Consider the following 18,969-nt stretch of genomic DNA (forward strand, 5'->3'; position numbering starts at 1 on the left):
GCGTCGTCGGCAGCCCGGCCCGCCGCGCGGGTCTCGACCACGACGGCCGCCGCCGCCTTGTCGGCCGCGCCGCGACCCGACGACGCGCTGGTGGCCCTCGCGACGCTGTCCATGTTGCCCGTGGCATCCTCCTCCTCTTCATCCACGGGGCTAGTGGGGAGGTTGTCGTCGGCCGCCTGCGGGCGCCACTTGAGGTTGGCGATGGTGACGGTCACGAGCCGGTTCTTGGCCAGCTGGAGCACGAACCGGAGCGCGACGCGGTCGTCGGACCCGCCAAAGAAGGGCATGAAGACGTGGTGCGTGCGGTCCATGAGGAAGAGCGTCGCCGTCTCGCGCTGGCTCCGGATCGACAGCCGGCTGACGCTGCGCACCAGGCCGGGCTTCTGCGCCTTGCCGGCTCCCGGTCCGGGCCCGCCGAAGCCGTTGTCGATGAAGACGGCCGCGCTGCACGTCGCGCTGCGCAGGGTGCCGTTTACAAAGTCGAGGTGGCTCCTGTCGTTGAACCGGTCCTGCTGCGACACCGAGTGCGGCGAGAACTGGTCCTCGGCGAGCGAGCCCGTGTGGCTCCACGGTATCACCACCAGGTCGGACCCGACGTCGTTGGCCTTGTCGGCCAGCGTCTCGGCGTAAGAGTGCGTTGGCACGATGGCCACCTTGCCCGACACGGCCACCTCGTGGAGCTGCGAGAAGGTCCGGAACACGTTGACGACCGGGTCGCTCTCGGAGAGGTCGTTGCCCTCCGTCACCTGCATGACCGACGATGTACGGTCCGTCAGCTCCAGCATCCGGAGACCATGCACCTCAAGGTGGCGGCGTCCCAGGCCAGGCTTGGTCTGCGGCTGCAGGGCGCCGTCTTCGCTGCCAGGGGTCTTGTTGTCGGACTGGGAGCCGGTGCCCGACGGCTCCGTACCCGTGGTCCGTCCAAGCAGCGCAATGAGGGTGAAGACGCTGGGCAGGCTGTCGAGCCGAAGGTGCACGAGAACGCGGTTGACGCTGGTGGACTCTAGCTGCTCCAGCGACCCTTTGGCTTCGGGGTAGATGGGGTTCCCATCCCAGTCGATCTCTCCACGCCTCCAGCGCTCCAGCTTCTTCTGGTACCAAGGCGGGTAGAGCCACTTGGTAACGGGCGTGGTTGTCACCGTGGTGACGAGCGCCATGATGACAAACATGGTGAAGGTCCGAGGGGATAGGATACCGGCCTGGAGACCGATGTTCTGTGGAGGGAGGGAGGTTAGTGTCAGTGCCGCAGGCTAGATATTGGCGCGGCCAATGTATCGCCAGCGACTTACCAGGACAATAAGCTCCACAAGACCCTTGCAACTCATTAGAACACCAATGGCGGCACTCTCACGCCAAAGGAGCCCGCAGAATCGCGCCGCGAGCGTTCCGCCGATGATTTTGCCGGCAAACGAGAGGAGGGTGATGGCGACGACATAGGCCCAGACGATGCCGTCGTTGAGCAGACCAATGTCAGTCTTCAGCCCGGAGAGGGCAAAATAGAGGGGCAGGAAGAGCACGCCGACGAAATCCTCGATCTTCTGAGTCAGCTTGATGGCGAAGCCGCCTTCGTGCGGACATATCAGGCCCACGAGAAAACCGCCAAAGATAGGGTGCACTCCGATGATGCCTGGAAGGATTTTTTTTTTTGGCGGTTAGCGTCCACAGAAAACACCGAACCAACACAGCATCAGCGTCGGCTCACATCAGACCACTCACCGGTGAAAAACGAAGAGCACAGGACCAGCAGCAACGTCATGGTGACCATGCCCGGCGAAGGCCCGTCCTGCAGGCTCCCGCTCCGCTTCAGCATCCAGATGAAGGCGGGGCGCACGGCGAAGACGAGCAGCAGGATCCAGCCGACGCAGCAGAGCAGGGCCCAGAGGGCGGCCAGGCCGCTGGCGTTGTTGACGAGCGAGACGCAGAGGGCGAGGAGGATCCAGCCGACGACGTCGTTGCCGACGCCAGCGGCGAGGGTGGTGACGCCGACCGAGGTGCCGAGCAGGTTCAGCTCCGTCAGGATGCGGCAGAGCACGGGGAAGGCCGTGATGGCGATGGCGGTGCCGACGAAGAGGGCGAAGACGCCAAAGTTGACGTTCTTGACCATGTCGCCCGCGAACTCGTTGTAGATGCCGACGGCGATGCCGCAGCCCATGCCGAAGGGCAGCACCAGCCCGGCGAAGGAGACGCTCACGGCGACCTTCCAGTTCTGTAGGAACAGGTTCAGGTCTGTGTTGCAGGGGTGGTAGGCAAGGGTTAGTTGGTGGCAGGGGCTAGCTAGGCGGGCTGGGGCAAACAAAAACTCACCAACTTCTAGGGCGGTGATGAACATGAAGATGATGAGACCCAGGTTGGCCACGTTGGCAAGCACGGGCATGGACTCTGCCGGGAAGATGGCCTGCTGGAAGCCCGGGATGCGGGCCATGACCGAGGGCCCCAGGATGATGCCGCCGATGACCTCGGCAATGACCCTGGGCTGGCCAAAGTACTTGAGCGGGAAGTACAGCAGGCGGCAGAAGATGATGATTATGGACGCCTGCACGATGAACAGAATGATGGGGTCCTTGGGGTCGTAGTGGACCGGGTTCGAGCCCTCGAGCACGCCGGCCTGGGGCGCGGCCGCGGTCGCGGCATGCGTGGCCGCGGATGCGGTGACGGTCGACAGGACCGTCACCGTAGCGGCCGAAGCCATGCGGTTGTGGTGGTGATGTTGGTGTTTCGTACCGGCGGTGGTGGTGTTGCGAACGCCTTCTCCACGTTCCCCAGGGGGTAGGCAGCACGAGGCCGCTGGAAACAAAGTTGGGACGACGTGGGTCAAGTCAATGCTCGTGCTCGATGCTCGTGATCGATGCCCGTATTATGCGCTCCGTCACCTCAACTCGGGTGCTCGGGGCATGAGAAGTTGCCGCAGAACACGAAAAGCAAAGAGGTAAGAAACGAAAAGAAGCAAAAGAAGAAAAATAATAATAACAAGGAGAGTGGGACGGGCGACGGGTGGCACAGTCAGACGACGAAAACAACGGAAAAGGGGGAATGAACGAACTTTCCCTATATTGCTAGCGTTGTTTTGGCGCCGCCAGTCAGTTGACAACGTCCCCAAGCAGGGCCCAGTCGGCTAGGGGCGGGGAGTCTGTGTGGACCGTGCAGGGTGGCAGGCCGCTGGAACCATCCAGCATAGACGATTGACGTGCGCCGATGATAAGGCACTGGGCGCTGTTTCCATGTTCTGGTCCCCGGGAAAAGACCCCAGCTCTGAGGCACGACCGCTCCCCACAAATTATGATGATGTCAAGTTTCTGTGTTTCTTCCATGTCTCTCATCCCCCGAGGTTCTCTTTCTTGTCTCGTCTTGCCGTTCCAAGTCCTCCCACCCACGGCCTGGACACGACGGATTAGATGAGACGAGACACACACCAAGCAAGGCAGCTCACGAGGTGGGCGGTGGCGGTGGCGGTGGCGGCAGACATTGTCCATCAACTTTGGCCAGAGGGTGCAGTTGCAAGTGGTGGTTCCTGCAATGCAACTCGCACCCATAAGCAAAAGCGACGCCACTGGAACCGGGCACAGATAGCGGGAATCTCATCCTGACAGCCTGACGGGTTGTCCTTTTTCCCATTGTTCGCGCCCTCGATAGGTCACCAAGGAAATCTCCTAGAGGTGGACCGCACCGACCCTTTGACCGCTGCCAGCTTCCATTGCTCCCTCTCGCCTTGGGGGTGCTTATTTCGTCTCCGACCTTGGCCGTGCCGGCGAGGGGAGGAACGCGCCGGGGGTGGATAGCAGGGGTCATCCTGCTCCTGTTACAACCCTTTGAACACTGTTTAGCTCAACCTGACCCGGTGCGACGCTCCTCGAATTTGGTCTGGGCCTTCCAAGACGCAGCTAGCGTGCTGGGCGCCCGCCACCGGCTGGGCCACGTGCAGCCAGCCGCCCCCATTCCATATTCGAGGTGAGCAGAAAAACAGAAACAGCCCGACCCTCCACCCCGCCTAACCGCTTGCCGGCTACAGGGATAGGATCGGGGGTTGTGGTGGTGGTGGTCTGGATCTGTTGCACACCACATGCCTTCCTTCCCACAAAACGGCCAGTGCGCGTCCTGGTTTTTTATCGTCGCTCTTGGATTACCACTACCCCAGACCAGAGCAGACCCTAATCGCAACAAACAATAGACGGCCCAAGACCGCCGGCGTATTCGTGCATCCGTAGCGGGCTTGGCTGTCGTGGGTGTGAGCTGCTATTTTCCCGCCAGACCCGAGCGTAGGTCTGGACAGGCACACAGGTTGCCCATCGTCTGCCGCAGCTGCCATGCCATGCCAGCACATTAAAGGGTTGGGATTTTATCGAGCGCTAGCCGGAACATGCATGCAGCGCTTTCAGAGAAGAAAGAGGTTTATAAAGGAAGAAAAAAAATCCAAGGGTGAATTGTAGAGCACACCTTTAGTCTCGACAAGCAAACTTGCGGAACCCCCCAACATCATCACGCCTTCACAAGCATCCTCACCCTCGTGACACTCCCGACCTTCTGCGCCTCGTCTCGGCTTTGTGGGCAGTGCCCGGTAGCCGCTCAAACAAACGGCCTCCTCCCCCCAGCCCTGCCCGATGACGTCGAGTGCGGTGCCCCCGACGTGACAGGCGGATGGTAGCCCGGGTTAGCATGTGAAACGGGATGGACAGACACAAACCCCGTGTCAACGGCGGGATAATGTGCAACGTCGCGCGCGCGGGGTTTTCGAGGACATGCTGGGTCAACATCTTACGCTGCGCCCTGGAATATATCTACACTAGAGAAGAACAAAAAGTTTTTGGTTTTGCTATTATACATTGAAGTAGAGCCTCGTGAGCCAGCCGGCTGCTTTAGGTTCCCAGTTTTTCCCCCTCCCCCCCTCCCAGCCCAGCCACGTGTTCTGGTTCCAACGCCGGCAAGCAAAACGCACCCAAGGGTATAACCTCTAGGATCATGCACATAAAACGATTCCCACCTCCCAAGAAAATGCAAGGACCCGTCAACCTTTGCGCACCCAATCCCAACATGCCCGTCTCGTCTCTCGTCGCCCTCCCCCATGCGTTATTTTATAATCAACGACCCAGGGCGGCTCCGGACAACGTGATCCAGGCCGAGACGGGAACATCCAAGGTTTGCTCATACCTTTCCCCAAACCAGGCGAGTGGGTGATGGGAGTCATCCCCCACAGAGAAAGGTACACAAAGGCCAAGGGTCAGAGCACTCTCTGGTGGACAAGGTTGAGGCAAGGTATGAACAAAAAGCCTTGGCCCGTGGTACGCCTCCTTCCAATGGAAGTTAGATATGATCCAATACAGCGGAAAGCGGCAAGGCTGAAAACAAAAAAGGCCAAGAATGAAAAGATGCTGGCACTCCATAAACTTCCGGGTATGCGTGTTTTGTCGTCGCGGCTAGTGTTGTGGCTGATGAATGCGGGTACAGTTCAAAACAAAAGAAAGAGGTTTGTCGTCTTGTCGTTTCGGTTTCGCGCCGTGAGTTGTGGAGAGAAAGCCGTGTGCTCCCGGGCATACGTTCCCGTCGGCCCTGGTCGCAACGGCAGAAGCGACAACTTGTAGGTATCGCCCTCCGGACTGGGACATGTGTGGTTTTGGAGCAAGCAGAACGGTTACATCTGTCCTTGCTGCTCTTGTTCGAAACGGTGCCCGTTCAGAGCCCGTGGTGACCGCTCCCGGGCTCGACAACATTGTCCGAGAGGTTGATCAGCAGTTGGGTGAGACATCTCTTCGTAGCAGCGTCATCACGCAACACCGAAGAAAACGTGGCATCTCGCAGAGGGTCGGGGAGACACTGTCGGAGCGCCTCACGAGCACGGGCATTGTCGCTCAATCTATACAGCAACGAGATGACGCGGTTAGGCCCCCGTCGATACACCAAAAACGGCCGAGACCGGCTGGGCCGGCCCTAGAGCTGGAAAACACATACCTCAGGAAGCACCTAACAACATGCTTGAGCAGACGAGCCGTCTGTTGCTCCACCAGCTGCGCAACCATGTTGCTCAGCACGGTCCCCACGGCGTAGAATCGCTCATACGTAGCGCAGATGTAGTTGAGGCCGTTATCATCCAACAGAATCTTTTGCACGATGAAGATGGCAACCGTCTTGCTAAGTTCCGAGCCTGTCTCCATGATACGAAGGCAGAGCGGGATGATCTCGGTAGTCAAGAGGAAGTTGATCACCTCGGAGGAATCGTTCTTGACCAGCGCCCCAATGACGCCGAGCGACGTCAGGCGGAGGTACTCAAAAGGCCGAGACTTGGAGGTCGTGTTCAGGAAAGGGTAGAGATAGAGAGGTATATGTGCTTTGTAAACATGTCAGCAATGTCCTCACCGCACAGCAGACCCTGCGCAGTCCAGCCAAGCACAGCCGGGCCAGGGAATTGTTATGTACCATTGAGAAAAAGGGTCCGAGTCTCGTTGTGCGACGCGACACATTGGAGCAGCGCAAGCGCGTTGCATACTCGGTTCGACGCTGCCGCGGTGAGCTGGGATGGGTTGAGAAGTGTGTAGACCGAGATGATTTCCTGCAGCAGCGAGGTCATGACACCTATGCCGGGTGTAGTGTCAGCATCACAAAGGCGGTCTGAAATGTCGCAGTCAAGCAGCCAACTCCGCCGGTCATACCCGTCTACAGCCAATGCGAGACCAGGATCTCGTCTAGAGGCAGTGTTGACAGAACATCATAAAAGGGGCAGGCGCGTACCGAAAGAGTGCCAGAGAATCAGGGCCAGCTCTGGGACCTGCTCCCGCTTCTTACTGAGCTCGAGCAGCGCGGCCTCGCGGGTGCTCTCGTTGAGGAGGTCGGCGATGTAGGCGAGCGTCCTCCGATTGTCCTCGCTAATGCCGGGCCCCATAGCCTCATCTTGGGCGGCGTGCGCGGCCGAGGCCAGCGCGTTGGCCGGGTGCGCTGATGCGATGCGGGTATAATGTTGCTGCTGGGCGGCCGAGGCGGCGGCTGCGGCTGCGGCGGCCTGCTGCTGGGCGGCGGCTGCGTGCTGGTGGTGCGTGTTCTGTTGGTGCATCCACGACGAGTCCCCCTGCGGGGTGTACTGGTGGTGGCCATACAGATGCGGATTTGGCATCATGTTGAACGAACGAGGGAAAGGGTGGTGGTCGCGGCGCGCGGGGTGAAGGGAAGTCCTGTTCGTTTAGGTTCTCGACGCCGGGGTGAGCACGACGAGGGCCAGGCCCGGGATGGCTGTGGGATGGGTTGGTGTGTTGGCGTGTTGGCGTGCTCGGATCGGATTGTGAGGTGAGGTGAGCCACAACCCTTGTTTGCCCACCTTGGGTCGCGTGTCGGGATGGATGCGTGTGTGTATGTGTGGCGCAATCAGTCTGGCCGGGGGATTGCACCGTCGTCGGGCAATGGTGGGTGGTCGACGGCAGGGCACTCGGGGGAGGCGGCGAGGCTGGGTCAGACTACCTCAGCTTTGCAGACAGGCGACGCCAGCACCGACTCTTTCTAGGACTGCACCCTCTGGGAATCCGCGCGGGTTGGGGTATTACGGGTGATGCGACGGGGCCAGGGCTTGGTTGGGACAGGCGTGGCGTTGGTCTGAAGCCTCGTGGCACTCGGGTCGGGGCTAGTCCAAGGTTATCCGTTGAGGGCTATCCGTGAGGCTCACCCGTGCCGGGCGGTGGTGTCGACGTCGAGGCGTCGAGGACGCCAAGGGCAGCCAAGGTGGAGTGCGCAAACAAAAAGCGCAGGGCGGGAAACAAGGCCTTTGCTCGGCTTTTGCTGGTCGGCTAGGGCCGTCTGAGCGACGCGGGCGGGCGCAAGGGAGGCTGGGACGGGAGATGGCGGGCGCCGTCTGTCGCATTCAATTGTGCTGGGCGCGTGGGCTGTTGGGCGGCTGGCTGTGGTCCGGCTCTGGGTTCGGCTGCGTGATGTCAAATTGCTTGCTTCTTGATCTGCGGCGCGGCCTCGGGCTCGAAATAACCAGACCACAAAGACCAGACCCGTGTCGGCTGCTCAGCATCGGGCACCTGCCCCACACTAGCAGCCAGGAGCCCACCTACACGCCCACTAACACCCGCTGCAACGCCGCCACCCAGGTGCTGTTTAGGCCCAGGTAGTCTGAGCCCTATCAACCGTCATGGCCAATCACAGAGCACATCACCTGGACCCGCATCATCCCGCACTGATGACAAGGCATCTGGCAGCTCATCGAGCAAAGCCCCACCACAAGCGCCCATTCAAGGACCGCCGACGATCGGCATTGCATCCGTGGAAGACGTCCATCGTGCAGACTGGTGGGAATGGGGGAAGCCATTTCATGATTTACCTATGGTAAACAAGCTCGGCCAATGCTTGGTCTCCAGCTGGTGCAATCACAGACAACAATCAGTAAAAGTAAACTCCAAATGTCCAAACGTGATAGAACTCGGGCGTTGTCATGGAAGATTGCAACTTATATTCCTCCCCGTGAATACAAAGGGCAGGGATTTCGTTACTTACATGAAACTCCAAGATCCTCGGGAGACTGCACATGGCGTATCCAATTGCGTGCTGGCCAGGTCAGATGATATGTGACACATCATGTAGTCAACAGACAATGCAAGCAGGGAACCCGGATCGTTGGAGTTGATACACGCTTTACTGTTCAATGCCCTGGGAGATATGGGTGACACTGAGCGGTTTCATAAAAACTCGTATGCCCTTTGAGTTCCATATGCTCCCACGGGTTTGCTATAGTCCCACCTATAGGTCTCGCTGTGTTTGATTGTGGTGAGGATTGTGGCGAGGGTTGTGGTTGACCCTATACGGAATTGACGCCAATTGCATTATTGGCTATTTTCAGGGATAGTATGATAATATAAGAACCGAAGAATCACCAACAGCTTGATGTCGAGCCCGAGGTTGGCCTGCTTGTCCCGATCCTCATTTCTACAAACCACCTTGATGGGGGAGGTGAGAGTCTCCACTTCAAATCGATGGAGTTCGAACATTAACATGGCTCTAGAGCCACAAAGTCAAGGATAGCTAAGGATAGCAGGCAAATTGTAAAGCCTGGCCACGGTGTTGGATTCTCAGAATACTGGTGTTTTGAACAAACACACCACCAAGTTCTCAAGTGTCGGGTTGATGCACACCAAGTGAGCAGCTTTGTCTGCTCCTCATCCTTGAGCATTTTGCATCCCGAACTAGGCCACCAGCTTGCATGGTAGACTCGACGACGACTGACTGTTGGCTTTCGAAAGAGGACTGTATACGGGATGGGATGGCTGGACCGAGATACGGAACACACATGCTGCTTTGCTTGGAACACACCCCACAAAGCAGTCGCCTCTGTAATCACATCCCGCACGATCGAATGCAACACGCAGGGTGGCTGCCTGCATCATGTCCGTCACAAATAGCGCATCGTCAACACGCGGCATGGGGTTGGGGGCACAACAGTCTGGTGCTCAAGTGAATGTGTAACAGCATAAATTCTTTCCCAGTGCACCGCATGGAGCCCGTGTGAGGGGCGGATAGCATCTGTATTGGTGCGTCATACAATACGACCCAGGTGATGGGGCTGGCGTACGGTAGAGGCACCGAAACTAGCAAGCGAAAACGCATTTGACTGTGAGTCCAGGTAGCATCGACAGGATGAATGAATATGCAAATCCGCACAATGGGGTTTGGTTGGAGTCGATTATGGAACAAGTCGAACAAATCCGTGCGCCTGAAAACGCCTAATGCTGATACTAAAGATGAGTATGGGGAAAATAGTACATACTGCGAAGGGTATCGTGATCTTGATGAGTAAAACAAACGCCGAAAGGGGAAGTGAGCAGACAAATATGTGATCCGAACAAGACTGTTGCTGCCATCCATGGCACAAGGTGGAACAAGAAAGCAAAGCACCCATAGATCTTAGTGAAAGGATCGTTGTCTAAGCGGGGTGTGCCGCGCAGGAGCAGGCCTATCGCCCGAAGCGGCGAAGCCACCCACTGAGCCGCTTCCATCCCTTCTCGGGCCGCGCGGCGTTGTCCACGCCCGGACCACCAGCTACTGCCGAGGCGTCGACACCACCCTCCAGAGCGGCAAGCGCACCCGCAGGGCTGTTCGGATCGACCGGTCCAGGCGTCGAGGTCGCGTGGTTGCGCAGCCCGACGAGCCCGGCAGCTTCGAGTGCTGCAGTAGGTGGCGCCCCATAGAGGGTCGGCTGGGCGCGCCTGTCGGATCGAGCTTGAGTGGCGACGAGATCCGACGCGGGCTGCGCCGAACCAGGCCTGCTACCGAGCAGGGAGACGCCACCAGAGGAGTGCGGCCACGTGGATGAGTGGTCTTTCCGCGGTGACTGGGGCTCCCTTGGCGGCACGGGGGACATGCCGACGATCTGGGCTGCCGTCGACGTCGTGGGCTGCGGGGTCGAGCTGCGTTTCCAGGAGGATACGTTCCAGTCTCCGCTGAGCACGCGTCGACCCTTGCTCCTGAGTCCCGAGGACGGTGCTCCGGCGACCGCCCTCTCCGAGTCACTTGCGTCCGACATCTGCATTCGCCGTTGCACGAAAGCCGCGCCTGTGCTGGTCGCCCTACGAGGAAGAAGAGAAGCGCCACCGCCCACAGCCGGGGTTTGTGGCCCTGGAGTGGCCGTGTCCTCCCTCCCGGCGGCTGCCGAGGGAGTGCCACTCCGGCTAGTCGGGGGCTTGGGGCCTCCATTCATGCTACCATTGCGGGCACGGGAAGCGCCGCCGGAGCGGAGGGACATGGTGCGCTCGGTAGACGCCGGCATAATACCGCCCAGGCGGAGTGTCACCCAAACGGCCGTTATGGAAATGATATTGCGCGTGGCAGCGTCAACGGGCTTGCTTTGGCGCTCCGGCTTTGGCAGCGGGGCGCCGCCCTCCTCGTCATCTTCCTCCTCGTCCGAAGACGCGCCGTGGCCGTGGCCGTGACCGAAGGGCCTTGACGGTGGGTACTTCCCGTAAGAAGAGGAAACAGTGGTGTAGTTCTCGAGAACGTCCAGGGTGTTCGGAGTAAGTGTAGCCATGATCGGATGGCGGCGTGACAGCGGGTCGATTATGCTGAACGTGTATTTGTACTCATCCACACTCGTTGCCCATGGGCTGCTGTTGTCGGGGCAAGGCTGGATATTCGCAAGCGGCAAGCTAGGGGTCGTGGCTTTGGCCGGGCTTCTTCTCACCCAGCGCGCGGTTGTGTTGGCGCCGTGCGCGTCAGTGTGGGTGAACTCGAAGGAACCGTTGGCCAGCGATTCGCCGACCCAAACGTTTCCATCATCCAAGACAATCTCGGTGCGGTCTTCCCACCTTAGAGGGCTGAGTACGGCCACAAGTTCCCTGCAGTTTAGGTTCTCCTCATCGTCGTCGTCGTGCACCGGTCCCAACTCGCAGTCGTCCGCTGTGCAGTACTCTTCGCTTCGCAGAAGGATGACATCTTGGGAGCCCAGTTCGCTCCTATCACCCGTCACGCCAAAGACGCGCGGGAAACGCTTCGCGAAGCGGCCGCCGAGGGCCGGGCCGGCAATGGTGGAGGCAGGGAAAATATCCAAAAGTGGAGTTGGACGCTTGTCGACAGATAGATGATGGAGCTGAAGGAGCAGTTTGGGCCTGACCAGCTGCTTCATGAGGCGCTTCTTGACCAGCTTGGGCGCAGGCCTCGCGAGGAAGAAGAGGCTGCTCTTGCGAGGTAACCTTGGCTTGCGCCGCCTCCGACTCCTACCGCCGCTGTTGGCGCTGCCAATACCAACCTCGCTGGCCTCGGAGCATGAACCCTCGTCTTCGCTAATGATTGCGGGTGATGGGGGACCAAGGACCGAGTCATGCTTCTCTGCCATTCCATCGACAAGTTCAGGCTGTTCCTGGAAGCGAACGACGGGTTCTTCGGCTGTTGACCAGCGGAGGCGAGAGGACTGCTTTTGGGGCAGGCATGACTGGAGCGGTTGCTGCTGGGGCTGGGGGGTCTGGGCCGGTCGGCCGGGCTGTGGTGGCGCGTACCGGGACTGGAGGGCAGACGGAGGGGCCGTGTTGCTGCGGGCCAATGGTGCCGAGAAAGGGGACCGGAGTAGCGGCGAGCGCCTGTTGAGCGCCGGACCCGCGCCTGGAGCTGGACGGTTCGAGTATTCATGGCCGTGGAGACTGGCTCCCGAGTGGAGAAACATCCTCGTTCTTCGGCTATGCGATGTCGAGCATGCTGCAACAGAAAAATTTCAACGGTTCGAGAACGGCTTGGCGTAGCCTTGCGGTTAGAGACAGGGATGAGCTGCAATTTTGACGTGGAGAGACACTGCTGTGGTCGTCGGCGTGGTCGTCGATGCCGATAATATAGAAAGATGCTAGGCGGAATGTTGGGGAAAGGAGTGGGCGCGGCACCGACGGCGAGGCTGGGAGCGGAGGCCGATCCGTCGTCGAGCCGAGAAAACGAGGTTGGGCGTCCGTGGGTAATAACAGAACAGAAGACGTCGGAGACGAGTATAAACGCTACTCAGGGCATATGCAATGCAATGATGGGCCCAGACGCGGAGGGAAACCAATCCAAGAGCCAAGCCAAGGAAAGGGCCGGATCGGATCGTCGTCAGTCTCGGCAGCGGTTTCGTCGAAACACTCGAGTTTGCTTGTGAATCTCGGATCGGGTGGCGGTGAAAGGCGAGCCAGGAACGGGCAAAAAACACACTCGCCCGCAAGGAATATGGTGCAATGCCCCAAGATAACGAAACCACTAGTGCAGGCGGACCCGGGGAAGAGAGTGCAAGCCAGGTCGTGGAGGAGTGGAAATACAGCGACAGCGGCGGTGAGGCCTCGCAGGACGAGCCGGTGGGCTGATGATATGGGTTCGTGGACGTGTGATGCACTGGGCTGACCGGCTGAGCGTCGTTAGCTTCGAGACTGACTGTTAGCTGCAGCTAGGGACACTGCAGCTATTTCTGCTGCGGACGCAGAGCAGCTGGGCCAAGCCACAAGGGTGCACAGGGGCCGGCCAGAGGGGAAGGGGCCATTTTAGGGGGCCCCGTGCCCCCTGACAAGGCCAGATCCCAAAACGTAGCTTTTTTTTGTCTTCGATCCCAATGCTGCTTTCGCGGCCTAGAAGATCCGTTCGTTGCCGTCAAACCCACAGCGACTGACCAGCGACAGAAACACCCGGCACGCGGCACGTTTCCGCAGATCCCAGGCAGAATAGAACCACCGAAGAAGACTCGCGGCTAAGGGTGGGGATTTGCATGTGCAGGCGAGCGAAGCGGCGAAGGGGAAAGCGACAAGGATGGGATCCGCAACATGGCAGTGGGCGACGTACCTGGCAGTGCGTCAAGAGCTGGTCGTGACCCGTGGCTGGCCCAAGAGCGGTGGCGGTGCTGGCGGACCTAGCTTCAGTGATGGATCGAGCGATCGGTTCAGTTTTGGATGTTTTCTTGGTGGTCGCGATGGTGTGTGTGAGACGGATGGATAGAGTCCGACGCTAAAAAAAAAAGGACTTTTGAATGCACAGTGGTATCGATGGGTTGTGAGTGGCAGCGGCTGAGGGCGACTATAAGCGCTTGCAGGAGAAGCTGCCGATCGCATGTCTTGGCAAAATGCCACTGTAAAAAGAAGGAGAAAAAGGAAGAAAAAAGCCGATGGTGCCTGGATCGGCTGACGCGGCGGAACCGAAATAACCCATAGCTGCTTTTTCCTCTTTTGCTTCCAAGATGGCTCCATGGCACCACTGGGCACCACCTCGACCAAAGGTTACCCAAGTAGATGGAGTAGATTGGGGCCAGCCACTCCGGCCAGAACCAACGCTTGGACGCCGATCTGCCATATTGCGACGGCAACCAGATCCAAAGCTCGGATAGCACTCGCAGCAATTGCATGGTTGGCTTTCCAGGTGCCTTGTCGGGATTGCGGGCGTTCGTCCCAAGTCCGTCGCCCAGAGTCACGCTCCTTTTTCCTGATCCCAACTTTCCAATGTGACCGATTACAGCAGCTCGGCATCGTGTTTCGTTCCTGCCCTGCTCAGACAGGGAACTTCTGCGTTTACGCATCAGTGACGCTTCTTGTCCATGGTCCATCTCCTCAGGACCAAGCATCGACTTCCTCCAGGTGCTGGCGTCTGGGTCAGGGTGACGAGGACGCAAACACACGCGAGCATCCACCTTGCGGGTCTCGTAGGTACGTGTGCTCGCCTCCCGCTAAAATCGGACCCAGCGTTTACCACAGCTGCCCGCCGTCACCTCAACATTTCGCAGGGTTGATGGCTGGGGAAAATGACCGTTGCAGTCGGAGGGAGGCTGGCAACCCACATCCATGGATATCAACGGCGGCATAAGTGCAGAATCGGTAACCAAGCGGGGCTATTAATACCAGCCCTGATTCTGGATTCGGCCGCACATGCCCTGAAGTTCCGGTAGTGGAGTGGCTCGATGCTGATGGTTCGGCACGGGAAATTAACACCCTGCTCAAGTTTTCGGGGGGTTGCAAAGCCAGGTTTCTGCGCAATCAGGCGACTCCAATTTTTGACCCCCAAGAGCACCGTATTCGTCCGTATTTCGTGTTGCCCGTGCTTTCATGGAAGCCAAAAAGAAGCCCGCCCCGTCCAATCCGATACAAGCATTGGCAAGCACAACATTGAAGCCAAACGCAGCCGCGCACAGCGAATAAAATGTATCCATGCCAGAACCACGCCTCGCCAAACACATGCGCTCGTCCATTGGCCGTCTCTTGCGGGCGTGTGGTTTGCCACTAGAGGTGTGAGCTGTCACCAGCCATGACGTTGAACCAGGCTAGATCACAAATGCAGGCCATGGGGGCACCGGAGAGGGGGGCACCAGAGGAAGTGGCTTGCTCCTTGGGCCAAACTGCGTGATGGACAGGGCCGAAATGCGCGGAGTCAGAGTGCATGTCATTGGGGATAACACACCTGCGTCCGCAGCGACCTCACCCGCAATGCCCGTGTCACCCATGGCTTTATGTTCCCCGCAGATTTTGCTGTGCTGTTCAGAGTTCCTCTTTTATGCATACGCTGAGCCACACCGATTCCGGCCTTCTCATCGCAGTTCCCCTGATGCGTGTTGGCTGGTGGTTCTTGTTCCGCGCCTGCCTGCCAGGGAACACGAACCAGTTCGTGGTAATCTGGCCTTAGCGGGCGTCCCTCGTGGTTGTCTGCAGTAGCAGGTCTGAGTTGCTAGTGTCCTAAGAAATAGAAGAGAAATAATATGTGAACATGGGAAGGCAATCGGGGAGGCCGTGAACTACATAAATCGTCGCTCGAAGCCCTGAGCTTGGTCGCATTATGTAATCCGTTCCCAGTGGAGTGCTATTCCTCTGCCAACATCCAGTCAATTCCATTGCTGGGACTGCACTTGAGACGAAACCAGACCGCGTTCGTCTTTGCCCCTCAGCATACGCTGGGCAGATCGTCCACGAGACGCAGCCACTAAAAATAATGAGCGGGGAAGAAAAGATGATGCCTAAAGTGTCGTCACCAACGTCGACCGTCATCCGCCTCTTTGCGGCCTGGAAGGGCACCCTCCTCCTGATTGCCCTTGGCAGCGCCATTGTCGGCCCGGCATATGACACCTCTGGGGGTCTTCTCCTCGCCGACCGCGGTGGCGACATCCTCGACAACCACAGCACGACCGCCGTCTCTGCTGTCCTCACTAGGCTTGTTAGCTGGGACGCTATCTACTTCGTTGAGTCGGCAGACCGCGGCTACGTGTTTGAGCAAGAGTGGGCCTTTGGTTATGGACCCCCTACCATTATCTCTTGGATAGTTAAAGGTATTTTTTTTTTTGGTTTCCTTCCGTGCCGTCTTCATCACTGAGATGATGCTGGTGTTGTCTGTTTGTTTGTGTTTGTGAGCTGCCTGGCATCCTGGCACCAAGCACAGATACTGCCACGCTCTACCCTGTGTGCCTGTCTCGCTTTCCTGCTCTGTCGGCTGACTCGGTATACGCTCCCGTCCGCCATCACTCAACAGCGCTGAGAGCCTCGGGATGGTCTTGGAGCGGCGTCCCAGCAGCGGCGCTCGTGGGCGTGCTAGTTGCCCATGCGTCGCACCTTCTCTCGGCACTAGCGCTGCTCCGGCTCGGGAATCTGGTCTGGCATGACCAACCAGGCGTCGCCCTAACGGCGACCTGTCTGCACGTGCTCTCCCCTGCTGGGCTCTTCTTGTCCGCGCCCGTGGCCGAGGCTTCGTTCTCGCTGCTTTCGTTTGCGGGTATGCTACTGTTTGCCAAGGCCGCTCGTGCCGGATCCGTTGGGTCGGTCCTGGCTCGCGATGGCCTTACGCTGGCGTCTGCAGTGGTGTTCGCCCTTGCCACGACCTTCCGGTCTAACGGTCTGCTGAACGGCATCCCGTTCGCCTTTGCATTTATCTCCGAAGCTTCTGGCTTCTTATCCCACCCCTCCGCAGCCACTATCTGGAGGCTAGCTGTGCTGGGGCTGGGTGGGATTTGCATCGCTGCCGGGCTTATCGTTCCGCAGGCTGTGGCATATCAACGATATTGTTTGCAGCCGCCAGGAACACCACTCCGTTCTTGGTGCAATCAGACTCTACCCAGCATATACTCTTTTGTTCAGCGCGAGTACTGGTAAGCTTGGCTCCCGTAAACTACCCGGGTTGTTCCTCGACATGTGCACAGACTGACGTTTTACTATAGGGGCGTCGGACCGTTCCGCTACTGGACTGTGTCGAATCTTCCGCTCTTCATGCTTGCCGCTCCAGTTTTATTCATTCTTGTAAAGTCCGGCTGGGACTTTCTCGGCGCGCCCCGGGGCATCCCTCAAACGAGTGGAAAGACGGCCCAGAGAAAAGAAGACACCGCCCAATATGCCGATGGGGGACTTGTGCGAAGTATGGCTGCGGCGCAAGTGCTGCTGTCAGTCATGGCTCTGACGAGCTACCACGTCCAGATAATCACTCGCCTTTCATCTGCATACCCAGTCTGGTACTGGTGGCTGGCGAAGCACCTCGCAGGGGAGGACGGAAGGCCAACGGGGTCCGCGAAAGGATTTGTCGTGTTTATGGTTATGTACGCCTCTATCCAGGGCGTGCTGTTTTCATCATTCCTCCCTCCGGCATGAGCCCACGATGTCTACTCTGCTTTCCTATCCTTCAGCCAACTTCGCATGTTTGGCTTCTGCACATTCTTTTTGGCATCAGGATGCGAGACCACATGTCGCTGAAATACAAAAAGAAATGAGGAGGCAGGGTTTGGGAAAACTTCTTTTAGCCATCCTACATCTCGGTACCTACCATCCACACATACATATAAACCGAGCCAGCACGTACCTGCCCATAGCCGCAGCTCTTTATGGCTTGCTAGATATCTGGTATGCTTAGGCAAACGCGGGAGCGAGTATTAGATTAGACGAAAGGGTGTCAAAGCGCCTGCTCTGACTACAGATCTCGGTTTGAAAGGCGGGAGAGCTAGTGACTGCATGCGTAGTTTACCACCAAATACGGGAAGTTGTGTCAATATACGGACAAGCTGAAGTTAATTGTTGCTTGAGGCGCAGGTGAATGATGGATGACCGCTCGGTAAGGGTTTGGCGTGTGCCACTGACTGTTTTGCCTGCATTTATTAGAGAGCCTCCCGCCAAGGTCTTTTTTCAATTCCCAGATGCCTTCCTATTCCTGCTGGGTTCAGATGGCAGCGAGCCACGTTCCCCTCACAAACCTCAGTTCCCGGCTGGGTCAAAACACGCATAATATTTACACCTTATTCTTATATTTATAAGGCCTATCCTTTAAAAAGCACACATCCGCCTAAAAATCCGGGGCGCCAATCAGCTTAATTACAATTCCCTCTGGCTTTGCCCCGGTACTTTTATACTCTTGCGTCTGGTACGCCGGGTTACTGCTTTTAGCAACCACCCCACGCTGGCCTCCGTTCGTGCCGCATCCCAGAAGCGCAGCCTTGCGCTCGGCATCCGTAGCGCCTTCGCTCCCGTCGATACTGTCGGCCATATCTTCGTACGTGACCGAGGACGCAAAGGACGGGTTTGTGTGCTTGGCGAGCAGCAGGATGCCGGTGCCCTTGGGGAGCGCGATGGCCCATTCCTGGCAGCCGCCTTCGCCGGCCCCCAGGGCGGGCATGGTGTAGCGCGCCGGCTTCTTGCCGCTCGTTTGCCCGAGGTAGCGGAGGTACAGGGCCGCGTACTGGACCATTTCGACGTCGAGGTTTTGCGACTGGCCGCCATCGATGCCGTAGCAAACCTTATCGGCGCCCTCCATGCACTCGTTGCGCGGCATCAGCGGCTGGGGCGGCAAGGAGGCAGCCGCCGCCGCCTGCGCGGCCACCGACGTGGCGGCGAGCGCGGCCGGGACGCAGCGAGGGATACTGAACGGCATGTCGGGCGCGCGGGAAGAGGGGGGGTTTGGTGGAACGGCGAGGACGCGGGCCGAGGCGTGAGAGCAAACGAGCGGAATCGACTGGGTGCTGGGTCCTGCCTCGGTCGGTGTTCCCTGGGGAGCCGCGATGCCGTCGTATAAAACACCGGAACGGTACCACAAGCGAGACTCGACAGAGCCTGGCTCCCCTTCCGGACCCTCGCTCCCCCAATTTAACACGAGGAAATTTCGTCGACATGCATGCCCATGCACACCCTGGGAACACGGCTGCCTAAGCTGTTCAAGAACCAACACACCAGTCCATCCATAGTGGAAACTGGAGCTTGAAATGTCTCCGCTAGAGCGGGAAGAGCAAATTTCACCGTCTTGGCTCGCTTGTCGTATGCAGTGGAGCGAGGGAAGGCTGGAGCACGGTTGGGGTTATTGGGATGCTGGCAGGCAGGTGAGGGGGGAGGCCGAGGCACGGTTGAGGGCTGTTGGTTTTGTTGGCGTGATCGTGGCGGGAGATACCGAGCACGCATTGGGCATTATTTGCCACCAAGAAGCGGGCCAGGCCGGCATTACCTAGCTAATTTCGACCGCCTTCCAAACATGCAGCCGCAGAAAAAGGAAAAAAATGAAGCATGCCCACCTCGGGCCGCATAGCAATACCTAATCCGGTATTAGCTCCATGGTGGG

The 18,969-nt window shown here is 58.5% G+C and overlaps 7 protein-coding genes across 7 annotated transcripts in view; 1 reads left to right on the forward strand and 6 right to left on the reverse strand.

Annotated features, from left to right (window-relative positions):
- GGTG_00327 (hypothetical protein) overlaps positions 1-2,689 on the reverse strand; it is a gene marked incomplete at both ends in the record, with an annotated part of 3,517 nt that extends 828 nt beyond the window's left edge. The window contains 4 exons of the mRNA XM_009218071.1: positions 39-1,214; positions 1,290-1,627; positions 1,717-2,226; positions 2,305-2,689. Of these exons, the coding sequence (XP_009216335.1) occupies positions 39-1,214; positions 1,290-1,627; positions 1,717-2,226; positions 2,305-2,689 (2,409 nt within the window). The remainder of the gene's footprint in view (positions 1-38; positions 1,215-1,289; positions 1,628-1,716; positions 2,227-2,304) is intronic.
- A 2,975-nt stretch (positions 2,690-5,664) lies between these two features.
- Positions 5,665-7,099, reverse strand: GGTG_00328 (cell differentiation protein rcd1; the record flags this gene model as incomplete). The annotated part of the gene is made up of 4 exons (XM_009218072.1): positions 5,665-5,845; positions 5,941-6,316; positions 6,406-6,561; positions 6,718-7,099. 4 exons carry the CDS (start codon positions 7,097-7,099, stop codon positions 5,665-5,667), a joined length of 1,095 nt encoding a protein of 364 aa, XP_009216336.1.
- Positions 7,100-7,904: 805 nt separating this feature from the next.
- GGTG_00329 (hypothetical protein) lies at positions 7,905-8,963 on the reverse strand (the record flags this gene model as incomplete). The annotated part of the gene is made up of 3 exons (XM_009218073.1): positions 7,905-8,050; positions 8,300-8,336; positions 8,850-8,963. 3 exons carry the CDS (start codon positions 8,961-8,963, stop codon positions 7,905-7,907), a joined length of 297 nt encoding a protein of 98 aa, XP_009216337.1.
- Positions 8,964-9,141: 178 nt separating this feature from the next.
- Positions 9,142-13,453, reverse strand: GGTG_00330 (hypothetical protein). Its single transcript, XM_009218074.1, has one exon. The coding sequence runs from the start codon at positions 12,122-12,124 to the stop codon at positions 9,926-9,928; it is 2,199 nt and encodes a 732-aa protein (XP_009216338.1). The 5' UTR covers positions 12,125-13,453; the 3' UTR covers positions 9,142-9,925.
- A 1,225-nt stretch (positions 13,454-14,678) lies between these two features.
- GGTG_00331 (hypothetical protein) lies at positions 14,679-14,899 on the reverse strand (the record flags this gene model as incomplete). The annotated part of the gene is made up of 2 exons (XM_009218075.1): positions 14,679-14,794; positions 14,857-14,899. 2 exons carry the CDS (start codon positions 14,897-14,899, stop codon positions 14,679-14,681), a joined length of 159 nt encoding a protein of 52 aa, XP_009216339.1.
- Positions 14,900-15,141: 242 nt separating this feature from the next.
- Positions 15,142-17,444, forward strand: GGTG_00332 (GPI mannosyltransferase 2). Its single transcript, XM_009218076.1, has 3 exons — positions 15,142-15,715; positions 15,916-16,528; positions 16,598-17,444. The coding sequence occupies exons 1-3, from the start codon at positions 15,382-15,384 to the stop codon at positions 17,019-17,021; spliced, it is 1,371 nt and encodes a 456-aa protein (XP_009216340.1). The 5' UTR covers positions 15,142-15,381; the 3' UTR covers positions 17,022-17,444.
- On the reverse strand, positions 17,372-18,800 carry GGTG_00333 (hypothetical protein). The gene has a single exon (XM_009218077.1). The coding sequence runs from the start codon at positions 18,289-18,291 to the stop codon at positions 17,707-17,709; it is 585 nt and encodes a 194-aa protein (XP_009216341.1). The 5' UTR covers positions 18,292-18,800; the 3' UTR covers positions 17,372-17,706.
- Between the last annotated feature and the right edge of the window lie 169 nt (positions 18,801-18,969).

Source organism: Gaeumannomyces tritici (assembly GCF_000145635.1).
Source record: "Gaeumannomyces tritici R3-111a-1 unplaced genomic scaffold supercont2.1, whole genome shotgun sequence".
Lineage (NCBI taxonomy): Eukaryota > Fungi > Ascomycota > Sordariomycetes > Magnaporthales > Magnaporthaceae > Gaeumannomyces > Gaeumannomyces tritici.